This window comes from Meles meles, chromosome 15 (assembly GCF_922984935.1).
Source record: "Meles meles chromosome 15, mMelMel3.1 paternal haplotype, whole genome shotgun sequence".
Classification (NCBI taxonomy): domain Eukaryota; kingdom Metazoa; phylum Chordata; class Mammalia; order Carnivora; family Mustelidae; genus Meles; species Meles meles.
Genome location: NC_060080.1, coordinates 24,527,106 through 24,548,673, shown reverse-complemented (window position 1 = coordinate 24,548,673; position 21,568 = coordinate 24,527,106). Strand labels below are relative to the sequence as shown.

At 41.3% G+C, this 21,568-nt stretch overlaps 1 protein-coding gene across 3 annotated transcripts in view; it reads right to left on the bottom strand.

The window, feature by feature from the left end:
• Positions 1-486: 486 nt before the first annotated feature.
• LCLAT1 (lysocardiolipin acyltransferase 1) overlaps positions 487-21,568 on the bottom strand; it is a 186,055-nt gene continuing 164,973 nt past the window's right edge. For all 3 annotated transcript variants that reach the window (XM_045979805.1, XM_045979804.1, XM_045979806.1), the window contains one exon: positions 487-4,475. In XM_045979805.1, coding sequence (XP_045835761.1) covers positions 3,973-4,475 — 503 coding nt within the window. In that variant the 3' untranslated portion in view covers positions 487-3,972. The remainder of the gene's footprint in view (positions 4,476-21,568) is intronic.

Sequence of the window (21,568 nt, the reverse complement as noted above, 5' to 3'; positions counted from 1 at the left end):
GCTACCCTTCAGTTCCATGATTCTCAAGTGCATGTGTGTGTGTTTGCTAAGGACATTTTCATGCATTTGTCAAGCTTTGTTACAAGATTTGCTTTCATGGTTACATACTCCCTGACAGTGATGGGGGATGCACAGTCCCATTTACCTCTTGCAGCTGGTGGTGCTGGTATTTGGCATTACAACCCCACAAGTGTGAGACCAAATTGCCCTCAGGGCTTAATTGACAGAAATGGAAGAAAACCAAGTTCTGATGAATTCACTGAGGCCTGAATTCAACTGTGGACCCTAGACTTTTCCAGTTAAAGAAGCAGTGTATTCCCTTTTTGTGTGGGCATTTGTCTTTTTTTTTTTTTTTTAACATCTGTGAAAGATTCCTAACTGATGAGCTCGTCCTTGATGCTACATACCATAAGGCTAGAACAAGGTGGGAAACACAGTAGCACTCAGTCATTCCAGCAGAACCAGAAACAGGATACATGGGCAAACTTGATCTGATTCATTCCACTTTATTCTGGATGTAAATTACAGGTAACACAACTCGTAAACATACTAGTGGACATTGAAAACTAAGGCCATTCTGTGAGTTATTTTTAAAACTTGTTTTGTACATAATATTTTAAAAAATAAATTACCAAAACCAAGATTCTCTTCTGAAATAAAAGCTTAAGGTTGGTACAAGACAACTTCTGGGCCATCTCCAAACTGAAGCTCATTGCGTGACAAGACCGTGTTTGCTTGCTGCAGCATAAATAATAGCTCTAAGGCAAAGGCTACCTCAGCATCAAGCTCTCCTCTCCAGATGTCCCCACAAAATAGTGTTTACCACAGTGACCAGTGTTTACAAACCCTTTTCCTCCCAGTGAGAAGCAAAAAGAGACTTTTACCTAAGAAACACGTTGGAGAATTCTCAGAACGAGAAAAAGAAAGGGACCCATAACTAAGGCACTGAAAGCACGTTATTTATATAAAGAAATGTAAACAATTTAATACCAACAGGCCCCCTCCATTAGAGTCTCTATTACAAGAGTGCACAGGGGCATCGCGGTCAGGCCGAGAGCCTGCAGGCGGGGGGCCTGCAGGCCGGGTGCAATGGGCACGTCACCCCTTCTGCAGAACTCGCAGAATTCTGGCCACCAAAGTCCAGCTCCCAGGTGGTGCTGAGAAGTAACTAATGTCCAAGTGACACAGTGGAAGCTGGTGTCTAATCTGTGTGTTAGTAGTGTTGCAAACAAGGAAGGGTTTTAAGAGGAGTTTGAAATTAGGGGCTGTTTAACGTTTTCTTCTGGTCTTTTACTACATTCGCCCACTGGTTTGTATAGTGACTTTGGCCTCTTACCAGAGCTTTCTGGTGGTAAAACCTGGGACCTCATCAGCACCCTTCCTCGTAGTTTACTATTTTAAGTATAATGGTTCACGTCCCATACATACCACATTTGCTTTGTTTAAAACGTTTCAGAATGGTAAAGACCGAACAGTTGGACAGACGGTACTGTAAACGTTTCACAGCCCACTAAGCTGATCTTAAAAGGACCGAAAGAGCGTTCAGTGGGAAGAGCGTGGCTAGACTCAGGACTGACAGCTGCTCTGAGTCCAGAGTGATGAGGTGGGAAGGGGCAGAGGGCTCATTCCTGAGGCCGATCATAACACTAAAGTTAAATTAATTTTTACTTGACATTTTTTTAACCAATTTACAAAGCTCTAAGTTCCAAATCATTCACTATTTCCTTAAATTCTTTCTCTTAAAAAAAAACCAAATATGTAGGAACAAAGAATTACAACTTTCTAAGAAGCCTTACTGCGAAAACACAAAACCCCAAAAAACAAAACCAGAAAACAAAACAGAAAAGAAGCAACTTCTCTTTGAAGTTATCATTTCTGATTCAGAGAGCAGGTACGATGTCTGTACTCCCCAGTTTGGGTGCATATGAATTTTGGGTAGTAAAACAAAGTTTGCATTATCTTAAACATGTCTTTTATGATCCAAAGAAAACATTTTCTTAAAGAGGAAAGAGCTTTCCTCTTGTACAGGTTTCACGCCATCCTCTAGAGGTTACACCACAAACAAGGAGCCGGGGAGCTGGAGGGCGCGCGGCTGGGTGGGCTACAGTGCAAACACGTGTGGGGTAGAAGACGCAGCTCTTCTCTTGCCCGGGACAAATGCAGGGCTAATTGTAAACCTGTGCTTCCAAATATAATCAAGAGGAGGTCTAAGAGAAAACTAAATTAGAAACCTCTTTTATTAGGACCAAAAAAAAAAAAAAGGTTAAAAAAGAAACACTTTAAAAAGCACAGGATTAAACAGCTGGGTGTGGAGCAGATGTGCTCCAGGCAGGAAGGAAAAGGGCCTGGGGGTGTGGTTAAACATAGGCCCGTGCCTGCGCACACACTCCTCTCCTCGGTCCCCCTCCAGTAAAAGTAGTGTCAACCGTGTTCTGCAACCAACCCCGCCCTTCTTGGTAAGTTTGGCTCACAACGTGCTTACCTTTCAGGGCAACGCATGTTTCCATTGTTGGGCACAAGTCACGGCTGAGTGAAAATGGGCTGTAGTTAAGGAGAAGGCATTCGTGCCAAAGGGTACATAAAGCAGTAGCGTTCGAGGCCGGTGGGAGGCACGAGGAAAGCGGGCAGGTCTGCGAGCAGCTCGAGATTTCTCACTGCCTCGCGTTTTCTGCTGCTCTGACCAGCGTCCCTATCCTATGACAAAAACAGGCGGGCCCCGCTCCAGCAGGGTGGAGACAAGGACCACGCATCCCTTCTGCCTCCGAAGGAGACTGGTGCTGTTGGTTTGCTGGAATTCCCGTGGACTCCAAGCGCCAGGAATATTTACGCAAACGACTGGTCAAAAGTGGATTTGAATTTTAGTACTGAAACAGGCAGCCTGGGGCTAAAAAATGAGAGCGAGAGCCCTCATTATCATTAAAAAGGGGTTCATTTTCCTGTTATCAAAAAATCCGTCAGGGCTGCGAGGGCGGAACTGAGGCTGAGCCATGACCGTCCGGGCTGCACGCGCTGTTGCTTTAAGGCAGATGCCAGATACCCGTGCACGTACAGAAAATACAGTATCCTTCCTTTTGGGGGCAGGTTTAAAGAACTATTTCAATAGACACAACTTCAAAAGTTTCTGACCGCAGTGACAGACCCTTCCACGCATTCCTTTAGAAAGGTAAGTGACTCGATGTCACACAGAAAAAGCTACCCCTGCCGATGAGTGTCAAGGAAACCAGCTCGGAGCACACAAGAGTAAGTAGAAGGGAACAACTGAACGGTCTTCGTCCTTATCTGTACAAATCCAAACTAAGGTTTCCAAGCGGAGAGCCTGTGGTTGCTCCCTGAGAAATGTCCAGGTCTTACTATCCATGGGAAGAAAGGGCACAGGCGGTCTTCTGATGTCTAGGTGAGTGCGAGGCTAAATGTCAAGGTTTTATGAATAATGAAGGGCTTCCCAGCAAAATGGTTGGTTGATTGAAGGACGTGGGGTTTCTGTTTTCTGGCCTTAGGAAAGGATGCAATGGTTTGACTGGCATAGAAATGAGCCAGGGGGACAGCGCTGGGGGAGGGAACCCAAAGGAAGGCTCTCACCTCCAGTGTCAAGGGCCAGTCCTTGCTCTGAGCCCCGCATCTGCCTCTTGTCTCTGGAGTTTGTTAGGAAATAGGATTGGGCCTGTAGGAAAATCTTGTGTGTCCCTTGTCTGCTAACAGCCTGGTGGCTGCTTTAGGGACACTCTGGCCCGAGTTGTTTTATATAAAGCGATCGCTCCCTGCTAGGCGTATTGAAATTACATTCAGAGAGTTAAAAAAAAAAAATGTGTGTAGCAATATTTTCCCACAAAACTAAGTGCAAAGTATCTTTAACAAATAAGGATGGTAGTAGAAATATTTGACAAAGTCATGCAAAAACTCATCTCTGTTTACAAAGGCTCGACACATTTCCAAAATATCCCCTTGGTCATTAACACTGTGAACCTTATGATCTCACTCCTGTTTTTTTACATTTAAATGTGGCTGTTTGTGAAAAAACCGGTAACATGCAAGTTCAACCATCTCCAGTCCGCCAAATATTCTCTCTAGCAGCACAAAGAGAGCCATGGTGATTATAAAATACCACCGAACAGGACGGTACAGATATACGAGGAGGCACATTGCAGGGCTGAACAGGGTCCAGTAAAGTATGGAGAGTAATTTGAGCACAAGGACCCTGAGCTCAGACTTGCAAGGTGGAATTACAGTCTGTCCCGTAAACTGAAAATTCTTCTGCCCTTGATAGAAGGCACGAAGCCTCTCTTCCTTTTCCTCCCAGCGCCTGTGGCACCAGAGCTGCAGGTCCTCCCTGGACACGGGGAGGGCGTCTACCGGGTAGCGGTGCACGTGGAAGTGAATCTCCTTGGGGAAGTCCCCGAGGACGAGATGCTTCTCTGTCTGAGGAATGTTGTGAGGGTATGCCACCGTGATGTCGTGGACCGCGTCGAGGTTCTTACCTAGGTTTTGGAAAAGATAAAAAATACAGACTGAGTAATGATCAATGCGGGGCAGTAAGGCTGATTCAAACGACAAGGCAGAACCAAAACCAGGAAAAAAATCAGGACAGAGTGAGCCATCGTAAACAAACAAGGGCTATACAGACTGGCATTCCTAGATTTTTGGGTCAGATTTACCAGTCATTTTTAGTTTTTTTATTTGCTGCTAATCACCACAAAGACCTTGAGAAAGAAATGATCTTCACTCATAGAAACAGTAACCTGTAAACAGTAAACAGGTTTGAGATAGAAATAACTTTTTTTTCATTTAAATTCACTTTAATCAACATAGTTTCAGAGGTAGAATTTAGATTTGTCAGTTGCATGCAATACCCAGTGCTCATTCCACCAAGTGCCCTCCTTAATGCCCATCACCCACCTCCCCACCAGCAACCCTCAGTTTGTTTCCTAGAGTCAAGAGTCTCTTATGGTTTGTCTCCCTCTCTGTTTCTAATTTTTCCTTCCCATTCTTAATTCCAGATATTAGTGGAATCATATGATACTGGTCTTTCTCTGACTTATTTCACTTAGCATAATACCCTCTAGTTCCAGCCACGTTGTTGCAAATGGCAAGATTTCATTCTTTTTGATGGCAGAGTAATATTTCATTGTATGTATACACCACATCTTCTTGATCCATTCATCTGTCGATGGGCATCTGGGCTCCTTCCATGGTTTGGCTGCTGTGGATACTGCTGCCATAAACACTGGGGGGTATGTGCTTCTTCGAATCACTCTGCATCCTTTAGATAAGTCCCAGTAGTGCATCTGCTGGGGCGTAGGGTAGTTCTATTTTTAACTTTCTGGGGAACCTCCATACTGTTTTCCAGAGTGGCTGTACCAGTTTGCATACCCACCAAAAGCACAAGAGGGTTCCCCTTTCTCTGCATCCTCGCCAATGTCTGTTGTTTCCTGAGTTAATTTTAGCCATTCTGACTGGTGTGAGGTGGCATCTCAATGTTGTTTTGATTTGTCTTTCCCTGATGCTGAGTGATGTTGAACATTTTTTTTTTCATGTGTCTGGTGGTTATTTGTATGTCTTCTCTGGAGAAATGTCTGTTCATGCCTTCTGCCTATTTCTTGCTGGATTTTTTTTTTGGTTTTGGGTCTTGAGTTTGGTAAGTTCTTTAAAGATTTTGGATGCTAACCTTTTATCTGATAAGACATTTGCAAATATCTTCTCCCATTCTGTTGGTTGTCTCTTAGTTTTGTTGACTTTTCCTTTGCTGTACAAAAGCTTTTTATCTTGATGAAGTCCCAAAAGTTCATTTTTGCTTTTGTTTCCCTTATCTTTGAAGATGTGTCTACCAAGAGGTTGCTGTGGCTTAAGTCACAGAGATTGTTGCCAGTGTTTTTTCCTAGGATTCTGATGGATTTCTGTCTCACATTTAGGTCTTTCACCCACTTTGGGTTTATTTTTGTGTGTGGTGTAAGGAAAGGATCCAGTTTCATTCTTCTGCGTGTGGCTGTCCAATTTTCCCAACACCATTTGTTGAAGAGACTGTCTTTTTTTCCATTGGACATTCTTTCCTACTTTGTCAAAGATTAGTTGACCATAGAGTTGAGGGTGCGTTTCTGAAGACTCTTTTCAGACCTACCGATCTATGTGTCTGTTTTTGTGCCAGTACCATGCTGTCTTGATGATGACAGCTTTGTCATAGAGCTTGCAGTCTGGAATTGTGATGCCACCAGCTTTGGTTTTCTTTTTCAACGTTCCTTTGGCTTTTCTGGTTCCAAGCAAATTTTAGGGCTGTTTGTTCTTCGCTATGAAAAATGTTGATGGTATTTTGATAGCGATTACATCGAATGTGTAGATTGCTCTGGACAGCATAGACGTTTTCACAATATTTGTTTTTCCAATCCATGAGCATGGAATATTTTTCCATTTCTTTGTGTCTTCCTCAGTTTCTTTCATGAGTGTTCTACCGTTTTCAGAGCACAGGTCCTCTGCCTCTCTGGTTAGGTGGGTTGTGTTCCTTTTTTAATGTTCTTTAAGTCTTCTGTAAATGTCCACTGTCTGTCTCCTTTACTCTGTGGTTTACTTCAGTCCAAGTTTCAATTCGGTTTCATAACTATCTTTTAAATATAATCAGCCCTTGCCAAGGACTGTAGTCTGAGAAATGAAAATACCTGTGTCAACAAGGCTAAGATTCAGAATCGAAAGGACAGTCTCACTGGGAAGCTGAGCATTGTACATGAGAGTGGAAGCGGATGAAAGGTCCGTGAGGGACGGCCGTGGTGGAGGTGGATCTGAAGGCCTTGAAGAAAGGCGAGGCTAGACCTCTCTGATTCCAGCAGGGAGTCCACTTTGTCTCACAGTGGAGGAAATGTCACTTCCTGTCACTTGTCACGCCTCTTTACCTCTTAGAACTGAGTGCTCGTTCCACTTACTTTCGAAACTCCCTTTAAGTAACAGTTCTGCTTCACGTTCTGCCCAGACCCCTCTCTGAAAGGGCTGCTGGTCTCATCAGACTCACTAGTCCATAGCCGGGGTTCCAGCCCTTCCCCTGGCAGCTCTCCCCACCCTCCTCCTTGCTCACCCCACCTGTGCACAGCTCCCCCTCAGCAGCTGCTTGTGTGAGCTAGCCTTCTTCCACAGGTGCTGCTCAGTGCTCACCAAATGCTATCAAAAAGGCTAGAGCTAGGGCGCCTGGGTGGCTCAGTGGGTTAAGCCTCTGCCTTCGGCTCAGGTCATGATCTCAGGGTCCTGGGATCAAGTCCCACATCGGGCTCTCTGCTTGGCAGGGAGCCTGCTTCCTCCTCTCTCTCTCTGCCTGACTCTCTGCCTACTTGTGATCTCACTCTGTCGAATAAATGAATAGAATCTTAAAAAAAAAAAAAGGCTAGAGCTATACTAGTAAGAAACTAAACTTTCACTTTCTACTTTCTTCTGGACAACCCACGGGGAAGGGTGTATGTGCAAACACATGTCTGTTGAGGATATAAATGGCAACGTTTGAGACCATATCCGTACCACTTATAGAAATGTTCCTAAGTGAAAAATTCCAGAAACACTGCTGTGGAAGCAGGCTGCCCACATTCAAATCCTAGGTCCTGGGGCACTTAGGTGGCTCAGTGGGTTAAAGCATCTGCCTTCAGCTTAGGTCATGATCCCAGGGTCCTGGGATCGAGGGTCTCTGCTCGGCAGGGAGTCTGCTTCCTCCTCTCTCTCTGCCTGCCTCTCTGCCTACCTGTGATCTCTGTCTGTCAAACAAATAAATAAAATCTTTAAAAAAAAGAAAAAAAAATTCTAGGTCCTGCCTCTTACTGACAGACAGACTGGTCTCTGTCGCTTGCTTGGTTCCTGTATCTAAACTACCTCACAGAGGTGTTGGTGCATTAAATGAGAAAATACACATAAAAACACGTAAAATAGGGTCTGAGACATAGTAAGTACTCAATAAATGTTGGCTGCTAACATAGCTTACTGAATCGTAACACCAGCATTGTTGGGTTCTAATCTGTCCCTCTGACTTTAGCTCCTGTGAGCCTGCCGGTGCCAGCACAGAGTCTGTGGGGACCGCACTCACATTCCCTCTCTATGCTATTGTCCAGGGTATTATTAGCCTGAGCCCCCATGACGCCAATGAGGGACCTCATGCCTTCTACACAAGACAACTACTCAAATTGCTATTGCACAAAATTGCCAAGAATATTCTCTTTGCCTCAAATATACAGCCTATTGTGGTCCTGAAATCTTTTCTCTCCACTCTCTTCAAAGTCTATCTCCAGAGTCAAGGAGACTGCATTCTAAGAAGAGCTTTCTTCAAGTATCCAGGCCCAGAGTGATCTTGCCCCTGACATGCTCAGGACATATGTTCTGTGTGCTTGTTTGGGTACTCCTCTGCCATCCTGTCCTCGGTTACTGGAAGCTCATGGAAACCCAGTCTCCCAGGGCATCATAAGTACCAGAAAGGGAAAAGACCATGTTTCTGCTTTAGATCTTTAGTACCCAGCACAATGCCCTGCGCTTAAAACAGGTTCCAGAAATGCTTGCTTGACCAAAATTTTTACGGTCTGATATCCTCTCACATAAAAATACAGGAGGGAATTATAATGCCTTCTACATGAGCTTGTCTTAACAACGCAGTGAACTAATACACATAAAGCCCTTTGCATAGTGCTGGGCAAAAAGAAAGTTCTTAATGTTAGCATGACTACAACTTCTATATTCCATTAGTAAGACCTACTTACTGCATGGGAATTTTTTTTTTTTTTTTGTGTGTGTGTGCTACAGATTCTTGGTTCTGAAAGAATTACAACAATCTTGGGTAATGGGGTGTCACCTTAAAAAAGGCAATATTCCAAGAGATTTCCAATAAATTGCTTTTTTGGAATTTAGAACTTTGGAATGACAGAACTCAGTATAACTAAAATACTACTTATATTACAAATAAGAGCAACACTGTAATGTGAGAAACTAAAGGCAATGAAGTGAGAAAGGAAGGACTGGGGAGGAGGAAGGAGAGACAGCTTGTTGCTCATTGCCCTGAGCTGTACTGGATCCTTAAGTATTAGAGGGACTAAGAAATGCATTCGGGCCAGAGCAAGAGAGGAGGAACGGGACAAAGGCTTTTATGCCCTGAGGTATCGTGATACTTGTAAACTTTATATTAAGTTTCTTGTCTCCAGACAACCCAAAGCCACACAGAACTCTTTATTGCTAATAAAGGAGCTTACTTTTCACATCACCCTCTGAAGACCTCCTGGCCCCATGGCCTCTAGCCTAGAGAAGCCGTTCCTACCAGAAAGTCAGTTTGCTTTCTCAGTTTGCTGACTCAGAAGGTAACAGGTAAAGGTGAGCAGGGCTTGCTTCGTTCCCAAGTGACAGTACTGAAATGGATACTCAGAAGTTGAAATGTGCCTTTATTTCATTAACCAGCTTGTAAGAGGGCTAAAATAATGTAATAACAGAATAAGAAAAGAGAAGTTCCTTCAAGGACACAGGAGTTATAGCCTTGACATCTTTCAGAATGAAAACAACATCCTTTTAAATATGCAAATTAAGATGGCTGCCATCAGGAAAAGCCTTTTTTTCTTTTAAAAGATCTCCCTTTTACACAGTTGAGATTACAAATCTTGACGTTATCTAGCCACCTGTCATCTGCCTCTATGGTGCTTAGAAAATGATCTGCTCCTGATTCTCTGTCTTCTGGAAAGTTTCAAACTTTATTACTATGTTAAACTACCACTATGTTACAACAACCACACTCATGTGGGCCCACAGAGGTTTCTTTTCTCCTCTAGAAGAACAGGACAAACACTCACTTCACATCTTAATTTTTAGTCTAAGACTGAGACTAGGGGAATTTTTAATGTCAGGTTTAAGTAAGGAACAGAGGCTTTAAAAGATATGACTGGAATTTACAAATGTAATATGCAGAAGGGAGGGTCTCCAAGCACATCAGGTCGAGCCCATGATTATTACAAGAGTCCGATTTCAATATGAAAAGCGCACTGGGAGTGGGGAGAACCAATTCTTGACACATTTGTATGTGTCAAAGCAAAGAACTGGGTGAAGAAATCCTGGTTTGCCCACAGCTGCTAAAGAGCACACATCCAATTATATAGTTCAGTGTCAGAATAACCAAAACCTTTTTCTTTTTCACCCACAGTAGTCTTAAATTTCCATTTTCAACTCTATCTTCTTTCCCCATTCTACAATAAAATATACACGAAATGCACAAAAATATAATGTATTTTGGATTTCAACTTTAATACCTTAAAAAACTAAAAATACACATAGACCTATTTTCTATTAGCCAGACCGAAATCCATCAGTCTAACTACATATACTGGAGGGTTTTAAATAAAGCACTTTGTCATCTAAGATGCATTTTTGTTAAAAGAAAATGCTGAGGCTGCTGGATTTGCGCACTGTTTTTCAGATTAGAGAAAAACATTACACCAAGATGATAAAAGTTGGATTCAGTAGCTCAACAGTCGCTCACTGTGTCACTTTAACACTGACCTATACTAGAACCTCGTGAATTAGGGCCAATTAAGCACGACAAATGGGCACTGGTCAGTACACTTTGAAGAATGGTTCAGAATGGACAGATAGAGGTATTTTTTTTTCCCTAAATCTAAAAGAAAGACATCTTTCTGCTTCAAAATAAAAGGGCATGCACGAACCACTTAAAATCAGCTGGTATTAGGACTCAGAACTATTTTCGTAGGCAAAGAAACTGCTTCCTACTGAGCATATTATTCATCTGTCTTTGCGTCTAAGTTGAGTACGTACTTAAGAAATGCAAAGTAGAGACAGACCCCTGCTGGTTCTGCCCCGCATCAGCTCTCTGACCTTAACCTTTTCACCACAAGCCTCACCTATATGTGCAGATAGTAACATTACCTACCCTCCCAGGGTTTTGTGAGGATCAACTAGGGGAAGGGCTGTAAATGCTTGGAGAAGTGCCTGGTGTATGGTGTGTGCTCTGATTCCTGCTCTTACTCCTCCGGGTGGGGGATCCCCTATAGTGCCTGTAGGGAGTTGAGGTTTACGCTGCTACTCTTGACCTTCTGTCTCTGGACGTCCTCTTTCTCTGGGGGAGACTGTCTGCTGTGGCGCACCTTGTGGTGTGCTCTCTGACTGCACTCCCGCCTCTCCCGCAGCCAGGAAGCAAGGCGTTGAGGAGACCGGCCTTGCCTCTAGGGGTTGGCCCTAATTCAGGAGCTGAAACGCATTTCTCTCCACTCCTACCAACTCATCCTTAGCCACTTTCAGCTAAGTGTAGATATTAATCCTTGGATGGCATTCAGAATTGGAAGGTGATGCTCTGTGCTCTAGGGCTGCTGGTCTCCTGCCCCATCTTGCTTTTATTTTTTTAAAAAGTCAGAATTAGTACTTCCGCTTTTTCTAAGAAGGAACCATCCTGTGCTTAAAACTCAACTTTTTGTTTGTGAACAGTTTTGATTATCCAACCTGAATTTGGTTCTTACAGGTAACTTCCGGGACCTATATTTTCACATTCCTATCCTAAATCTGTTGAACTTTTGGTGTTTTGTATGAATGCAGGTATCTTTTCAGCTCTGAAAATCTTTCTTCTGAGGGGCACTGATTCTCTGAGTCTTCAAAATAAGCTTCTAGATAAAATGAAAACATGTTCACATTTTCTGCAATTTGCAATATGGGTGTATTAATAGATGAAAGGCAAGATCAGAATAGTATATACTTGTTGAGGCCACATATATGTATATGTATATACACACATATACATATAAAACATGTCTTGAGATCGATAAACTTTTAACAAATCGGACCATGTTATACGTACTCTTTTATAACTTGTTTTTTCATGCATCTTTCCATAAATGCCATTAAAAATTTTCTAAAATGTCACCTTATGGATGCATAATGTTTGCTTATATAGAACTCTTAAAAATTCCTTTGTTATTTAAGTTTCCACACAAACAACATTTAAATTGATCTATTTGTAACTAATGATAGTGATTTTTCTAGGATAAATTCCAATAAACTGAATTGCTGGATCCAAAGATATGAACACCAAAGCAGACTTTTGGCTACATAAAGGAAACTGCCACCCTGAGATGAAATTTAAACACAAGAAAAGTATGACACGGCTTTCTTTTCACACTTACTAATGCTTGGTGTTACAATTTTTTATATCGTTGCCAAAGTATACTATTTTTGTTTTAATCTTTAGGACTTTGATTAGCTGAATAAGCCTACTGGAAATATATATTGGTTAGACTGCCTCATCTGTTTTTGAAAATTCAGTTTTTTCATCTTACAATTGGTAAGAACTCTACCCTCTGCCATATGTTCTGTATCTTCCGCAGTGATTTTTATTAGCTGGTCACTAGTGTTTCCCCGGCCAGAGTGAACGGATTTTGTTGGATCTGCTGCTCTGTGAAAGCAGCTTCCTTTCTTCTATCCAGTCCCTATATGCTGTTCTTCTTTTTTTAGTCAGTTTGCAAGGCTCCTTTATCATGAATTATTAATCCTCTATATTTTTTGTCGTGAATGTTCACAAATCCATGACCTATTGCCTTTATTTATGGCATCTTGTCCAACACTTGCGTGTGTGTGTCTATGTGTCTATACAAGTTCATTTCTTTTGCTATTATAGCTTTTGGATGCCTATTTTTATCTCCCCCTGCCTCTAGATTATATTTTGTATTTTTCTGCAAGATGGAGAACATCTTCCCATTTAATTTTATAAGTTAATTTTCTTTCGGTAGATGTCAGTTTTTCTAGCATTCTTTATTACATGACTCCTTTTTTCTCCACAGTTCTGAAATACCAACTCGGTCATACATTAAATTCTCAAATACAGAAACACCCAGTTTCCCTTCTCCCTTCTGCTCCACTTAACTGTGTTGATTCCTGCTCCAAGGCTGTACTGTTGTACTAAATGACTTATACCTGGTAAAGCAAATCTGCCTGTTTCCTTTTTCATACTATACTTGACTCCTGCTGGCAACGATGTTTTTAAGACAAACTTAAGAGCATTAATTCAATTCTAAAATAACCACCCTCCAACTTATTCTGAAATTGCTTTTGCATTATATATACGTTATAACTTTGAAAGATCGGACACTGTTCCATTGTCTTTTCCTCTAAGAAAAAAGTATGCTTTTCCACTTGCTCAAACCTTATTTTATGTCTTTCAATAAGATTTCAGTTTTCTTCACACAGCTTCTGTGACTTCTTTCTAAAATTTATTCCTAAATAATTTAAGAATTTTTGCCATTATTGTGAATGGAACATTTATTCTTACTTCTGCTTTTAAGCAATCACTGCTTCGGTAGAGAAAAATCTGTTTGCTGAATATTTGTATGTAGTCATCTGAACACTTTCTTACTAAATTTGCTTGTTTCTTTTTTACTACATTCTCTTTGACTTTTTAGATTTTCTATCAGCAGCAAAAAAATTTTATGTTCGACTTTCTCCTCTTTAAGGTAGTCTTAGTGCTTAGTGCTTTCACTAGCATTTACTTTTACGAAAAAGGACAGTGGGTTTAGGTCTTGAGTAGGAGAACCTTCCTGTTGAGTTTTGGTAAGACAGTAGTCTCTTATTCCTTTCTATTAGGGATGGCTCAGTTTATCAAATATCTTTTCAGTATCTATGGATAAGATCAAACAAAAATTTGTTAAAGCGAAAACTGGTCAAACATCTTTATGAGCCAAAGTCATAAATGTAAAAGGAAAAACAGAAATGCAAAGAGAATTAAAAAAAATTATAATGTAGGTTTTTGTGCCTTTCATAATAGGTCACCAGTAATAACCAATTACATAAAAGAATTGAGTAACTATTGATAAATGTGACTTTAAAAGATTATATAGATCTATAAGTCTTTCAAAATACTTCAGATGGGGTAGTATCCATGGAACACTGGTAAATACTTGATTACTGGTGACAATATTTAGATACATTTTGTAAAAGTTGAGATATTATAATCCACATTCTCACATCAAAATCCCATATATATCTATCTCCCACTTTAGCAGAACACTTTTAGATAACCCTTGACGAAAGGTGAAATCAGTAAGAAAATTATGAACTACTTTTAAAAGAATGAAAAATGGAATCATGGGACAGAGTGAAGGCTATACTCAAATAATAAATGCTTCCTTACGAAAGAGGAAAAACGAAAAAGAAAAAGAAAATTACTAATTTTGGAAATGGTGGGGGGTGTGGAGAATCCAAAGGGAAATAGAGGGGAAAAAATACAGATAAAAAGCAATAATTAATGGAACAAAACTAAGAAATAGTGAAAATAAGTAAGTACAAAAGCTAGTTATTTGATGAGATCAATAAAATACTAAATTCTACGAATGTGATTAAGGGAAAAAGAGCATGTGTATTTAAGATGACCGCAAAGGAAACAATCAAATACAGAAGAGATTAAAAGAACGATGTGAATCAACACGTGATAAAACTGCATAAATTTGCATACTATAGACACAAACTAGAGTATGCATGTGCAAATGTACATGCTTGACCGTATAATACAGTGTTTGATAAAATTTTGTGTTCAATTAAAAAAATCATCAAATAGCATTATCAAGTCGACTTTCACCAGAAATGCAAACTATAACGTCATTACTGTGTAAGCGGGACAAAGGGCACAGGTGCTAATTTTATAGGCAGGCCAACCTAGCAGCTGGCTTCACGTGCCATGCCTCCTTAATCACAGGGATTTTAGTGCAGAGATTACAAAGCAAAAACAGACAGCAAGGAACAAAACAATGTGCTATGAAAAAAAGCGACAAGAATCCTAGTTACAAATTCATTCCAGGATCTATTGAGCATGACTGTCACTTACACTTGCGCATCTGTAGATTGTGTTCTTGATGACATGAACTTATTTTGCCTAATCTTTGAAAAATCCATACTCTGTTCATTATTCTTCAAAAGAAAAACATGTGCAAAAATGATGAGAGAAGACATCCAAAAGGCAATGGGAAAAACAAGAGCAATAACAAAATGCAATTTGTCACTGCTGAACTCAACAAATTTGTTTAGATGTTCCAAAACCGCGGGACATGAATCAGTAACAGATGAAAAGATCCAAGGCGTCAGCACATGCACATCTCCTGATCTGCTGGTCTTCAAATTAAATGAGACCAGAGATCACACACGATTAGTCTCTACGCTCTGATACTGGGATTGAAGAGGACTGATAATGCACTTGGATGTTACTGTTTATACTGAGTGCCTACTAAGTGCCAGGCATGTTTAATTCAACGAGTTCTCTTTTGAGCACATACTCTCTATACCAGACACAGCTATAGGCGTTGGGGTTACAATGGTGAACTAAAGGAAGATCTCTGCCCTGGTAGAGCTTATCAGGATACAGTCACTTTACTATGATCTTTATAACCCTTGTGATATTATCCCTCTTTTATAAAGAGCTGTGGAGACTGAGGCACAGAGAAGTTAAGTCACTTGCTGAAGATCACAGTTAATCAACAATCAATTGTGTTTAACTCAAAGCCTTTCCGCTACCCTACTCTACCTTCTAAGGACTGCATATTAAAAACAGGAACTACAGAGTCAGCCTGACCTGGTTTTATACCTAGGCACAGCGACTTAGTAACCAAATCCCTTAACCTCCGTGGGCCTCAGGTTCCTTAGCTTCAGTCTGGGAATAAGGCTTCCCCTGGAGAGTCAGCGGAAACAGGAGGTGTGCTGGTCAGCAGTTCATAAAGGGAGCCTGCTGTACTCAGTAAGGAAACCAATACTAAGCAAATGAAAGATCTTCAAGTTTTTATTCAAGTTTCTTTTAATATTGCGCTACTTTCATCTTTTAAGCACACCCTACACATGTTCTGATTAAGAGTTTTGTTATGGTTTTATTCAAAGTATAAACGACTAGATCTTCTGTGAAACTGTTATGCACTCCGGATGGCCCTAATCACAAGCCAGGCCCTACCAGCCGCTCTGTGGCAGCTCTCGTAACTACAACAGAGTATCTAAGTGACAATCCTGTAAATCTTTAAAAATTATGCAAATGACAATACAGCTCAACTTGGGAGAAAAAAATAAAGATGCCCACAAAGCCAAGGACAGTGTTACTCCTCTCCATCTTTATTGTGTAGGTGACTTTGCCCAGAACAGAGTCTTCTCCACAATTTCATCCTTTTCTCCTCTGAGAGACAAAGTCTGGCTGAGGACAGGTATTATTAGCGGGGTGAGGGCAAGCTGCTGTGTCCGAGAGCGAGACAAACCGTAGAAGGTGACCGTCTCTGGTTGCAGTGGAGTTCTGTGCTTTCCCTGCCCTGGGCTCTGCGACGGGAACCACACGGGCCCGTCAGAAGTGGCTGCAAAACCACCTTAGGCTCGTGCCACTCTCCTCAGATGATCCAAGAACGAAATTACCTCGTTTTTAACCCCTTAGGAATCCGAATTCCCATTCAGTGAGCCTGACTTCAGTCTAAGGTTTAGGGATCTGAGTAAAACAAGGCTTTCCAGATCAACCAGGAGCGATCCAATGACAGCTGTACGCACACCACAGCAGGGGCTTATTAAACTGCAAGACCCCCCCCCCCCCCCCGTGATGGAAGGGCTATGCCTGTGCCCACTTCATTCCACCACCTGCTCCTACTGTGTTCTCCCAAATTACCCAATTAAGTATTCCACTAAGGAATATATTTTAGGGCCCCGTGCTTTTTAGTACAAATGATCATAATGTGTTCTTTCTTGTCCTTGTAATTTAACAAGTCCTGTAAGCTAAAGTATAAAGCAGGGCGGTAGTCCTGGTGGTGAAGAAAACGGATCTCTATGGGAAACACTTGAGGCATCTGGGTAGCTTAACTGGTGAAGCATCTGACTCTGGGTTTCACTCAGGTCATGAACACAGGGTTGTGAGATGGAGCCCTGTGTGGGGCTCTGTGCTGGGCGTGAAGCCTGCTTACGATTCTCAATCTTTCTCTCTCTGCCCCTCCCTCCCCTCAAAAAAGTATGAGATATACTCAAAACTTCAAAAGATGAATTCTCAAACACAGGCCTTCTGTATGCCCAGTTCCTCACTTGTGCAAAGGGTACCACTACTGGGATGTAGGGATTAGCTTACAGGACTGTAACCTCTTCTCTACTAAGAGGATAAAGAATCCGGCTGTGTGTAGCTCAACCAAAGAACAGAAGTCTCTGGTTCTTCCAAGATGGCAAAAGAACAGTAGGCTGTATTCTTATACAGTATATGGAGTATCTTCAGAAGTTTGAAAGAAAATAGCAAAAAGTAAAAAGATTTTATGTAGTTCGGAAGGCTGTATATGGATAAAGCTCAAAGACAGATGGTAACATTATGCAGAACTGGACACTAACCCAAGTACTCTATGCCTTTTTAAATGATGAGAATACCACATCAGTGGCCATCTACATCTGTAGACTTACATTCTTGGTCTTGAGTAACTGCGGCTTGCTGCGTGCTCTGCCAGGCAGAAAACTCATTTGCTTGCATCCCATGGAGTCTACTAGCATCAAGTACTGATTGGGGAAGGGAATATTCCATGTAACAATGTTCTTTCTCTGTATTTTATGCCTTAGATGAGAGAGATCAAAGATTCTAAATATTCTCCAAATTTCAACCAGAACTTCCTTAGTGTTGACCAAATTCTCAAAACTATACTCTACTCTCCAAAGCATCAATGAATACTGGGGGCAGGGAAGAGGTATTAAGAAATCTTAAGATATTAAGCAGTGAAATTTATTTGCTAGTAAGCTTTGTGGAGCTTCCTCTGAAAGCAAAGGTCGGGGATGATAATCAAGTCCAGTTGTTTAGTAAATAACTATCACATTTGAGCAGCAGAGGGGTGGAATCAGGACTGGGCACCGATAAGGTAAATCCAGTATTAAACAGATGCTTTCTTCGGGAATAGTCATCAGGAGACAGAAAGTAGAGGGAAGGAGAAAAAGGTTTCCACCTAGGGATCAATTCCTATGAATCAACACAAAGACAGTCACTGGAACTATAATTGGACTTTCTGTTTAAAGTCCATTACAAACACACTCATTACCAGGGAAATGCAAGTCAAAACTACAATGAGATTTTACCTCACACAGGTGGAAATGGCTAAAATCAAAAATAGAAGCAACAAGTACTAGCGAAGATGTAGAAAAAAAGGAACTCTCACGCTCTGATGGTGGTAACATAAATTGGTGCAGCCACTGTGGAAAACAGTATGAAGGCTCCTCAAAAAATCAAACATAGAAACACCGTATGATCCAGTAATTCCACTACTGGATATTTACCCAGAGAAAGTGAAAACACTAATTTAGAATGTTATATGCACCTCTGTTTATTGCAGTATTATATACAAGGGCCAAGATATGGGAGCAACCAAAGTGTCCATCAATAGATGAAAGAATAAAGATGTAGTGTATTTATATACATAAGGGAATATTATTTAGCCATAAAAATGAGATCTTGCCATTTACAATAACATGGATGGACCCAGAGTGTACTATGTTAAGTGAAATAAATCAAAGAAAAACATATGACTTCACTTTTATGTGGACTCAAAAAAAAAAAAAAAAACCCAAATGAATAAAGAAACAAACAAAGAAACATACCCATAAACACAGAACTACTGATTACCAGAGGGGACAGGAGTAGAGGATGGCAAAATGGGTGAAGGCAATTGGACAACAGACTTCCGGGTATGAAATGAATCAAGTCATGGGAATAAAAGGTGCCGCCCGGGGAATATCGTCAGTGGTACCATTAGAGAATTGTAGGGTGACGGGCCGTAGCTACACTTGTGAGCACAGCATAAGGCAGAGCTGTCAGATCACTGCTTGTACACCTGAAACTGACCTAACATTATGTGTCGACCATACTGCAATAAAAATAAAGTTTATAAGGAGAGTCAACATCTGGATAAACATCTACCAATTCTGAAATTTAAAGTGGGAGAATAACAATATATGAGGGAAGCAAATAAATATATGTAGTGGGATGAACAGTGTCGTCCTGAGAACTCAGATCCAGCAGAACTCCAAGCATAACCTTATTTGGAAATAGGGTCATGGCATCTTGGCAGACGTAATTAAGGACTGAGATGAGATCATACTGGATTCAGACGAGACTTAAGCCCAATGGGAATGCCCTTAGAGACAGAAAAGGAGATATGGAGAAGATTTTCATGCGAAGATGGAGGCAGAGATGGAGTTATGTAACCACAGGCCAAGGGGCACCAGGTGGCACAAAGAAAGCTGGCAGGTGCAAGGAAGAATTCTCCTGCAGAGCTCTGGGCGAGGAGTGGCCCTGCCAGCACTTGATTCTGGGTTTCCGGCTTCCAGAACTGTGGGACAGTAAGTTTCAGATTTATTTAAGCCACGGCGTTTGTGTGATTTTATTAATGGCAGCCTAGGAAACTAATATGTAGTATACATTAAGAAATATCAAATGTCGAGGATTATTTTTTCTTTTAAAGTTTTATTTTTATTTAAGTAATCTCTATACCCAATGACCCCCAGATCAAGAGTCACATGCTCCTCGGACTGAGCCAGGCGCCCTTGTTTTTTTTTTTCTTTCTTTTAAGTCTTCATTTTGGGGAAGAAAAAACTTTTCTCTGAAGTTTCAAGTTCTGAGTTATGAAGTAGCATTTTGAGAACAAAAAGCAAAGTCACCTGTTAGAAACAGCTTCGTGGAAAAGGAAGACTATTTTCTAAATTTGTCTGAATAGATTGACTGCAGGCTCCGATAGAGAACGCGGAGTTAAAATTGTATGGCACTTCCCTTACAAACTGCAGAGATGTGTTCCTTAGTCAGGGTAGAGAGGCTATGGCAGTGGTTCTCTGCCTCTAGTGTAAGAATCACGTGGGGAACCAGGTGAAAATGAAGAGCCCTAGGCTTCATTCCCAAAGACTGTCATTTAGCGTGTATGGGTAAGATCAAGAAATCCCCATTTTAACAGGCACCCCAGGAGAGTCTGATCTGATGGAGAGGCTTGGAGGACCACACTCAGGAAAACACAGGGTTATAGGGATGATTCTAAGCAGAGGAGGCCATGGGAATTGTGTTTAAGACCTGGGTTCTAGAATCAGGTAAGACTGTGGGTTCTTTGCCTTATTACACTGCTTGTTAAACGTGTGGTCTTGGAAACATACACTACCTCTGGGAGAATTATTTGAGGTCATCCTTAGTAAGTGATTAGTGAATGTTGTCTATTACAGTTATTTTTAAATTAAGGTGAAATAGTTTGCTCTAATTCACATTACACAGCGACTTATTTATAACAGTAACTGCCTTGTGTCCCTATAGAAGGAGATTAGATTAGGGCATTGAAAAGAGTTTATTCCTCCTTTGGGGTACTGAAGAAAGATCTCGCTGGATGATTTCAGATAACTAGCGGATAGCGAGAGGGCACAAAATGACTGGGATTGGGCAGAAAAAATTTTAAAGCAAGGGAAGAGAGGAAGAAAGCAAAGACCAGCTCTGCCAACACGGAGACTTTGCCTGAAAACTCTGATGGCTCCTAAGTTTACCAAAGAAAATCCTTTCTCAATGCATCTGACCCAATGAGGCTGGCGGGACTAGAGAGAGTGGCCTGCCTGACCTCTAATTCAGCCTGGTTTCTCAGTCAATCCCAATACCTTCACATACCAGAAAAAACAAACAAACAAACAAAAAAAAAAACGGAATTTTTTAAAAGCTACTCACACATCTTTAGTTATTAGGGAAATACAAACTAAAACCACAATAAAATACCACAGCACATTTATTAGAATGGCCAGAATTAAAAAGGCTTTTTTGGTAAGGTTTTGGTGAGGGTACCAAATAACGAGCTCTCCGCTACTACTGATGGGAATGGAGGAGAGTATGGCCACTTGGGAAGAGAGTCTGGCGGGGCCCTAACCATCACACTCCTTCTAACCAGGGAAACATAAGCCCACACAATTTTTTAAGATTTTTTTTTTTTTTACCTGACAGAGAGATAGAGATACTGAACGAGAGAGAGGGAGAGAGAGCATGTGCACAAGCAGGGAGAGCTGCAGGCAGAGGGAGGAGGAGAAGCAGGTTCCTTACTGAGCAGGAAGCCCAATGCAGGGCTCGAGTCCAGGACCTCAGGATTGTGACCTGAGCCAAAGGCAGATGCTTTAACAACTGAGCCACCCAGGTGCCCCCGCCCACACAAATTCTTATACACAAATGTTCATAACAATTTTATACATAATATTCTAAAACTGGGGGGAAAACCCAAATGTCTGTCAGTCCATGAATGGGTAAACAAACTGTGGTATAGTCCACACAGCAGAATACCACTCAGCCATAAAAAGGGATAAATTGATAAATGCCAAGTGAAAGAAGCCAGATACAGGAGACTACGTACTACTTAATTCCACTTACATAAAAATCTAGAAAAGGCAAAACCAGTGACAGAAATCAGATAAGCAGTTTCCAGCAACTAGGGTTCAGGAGAGATGTCTGACTATAAAGGGGGGAGGGCATATGAAAGAATTTTGGGGGTACTGGAATGTTCTAAAATTTGACTATAATGGTAGTTATGTGACTGCATTTATCTAATGCATCTAATTGTACACTTAAAGTGTGCTTGCATTTTACAGCATGTAAACTGTACCT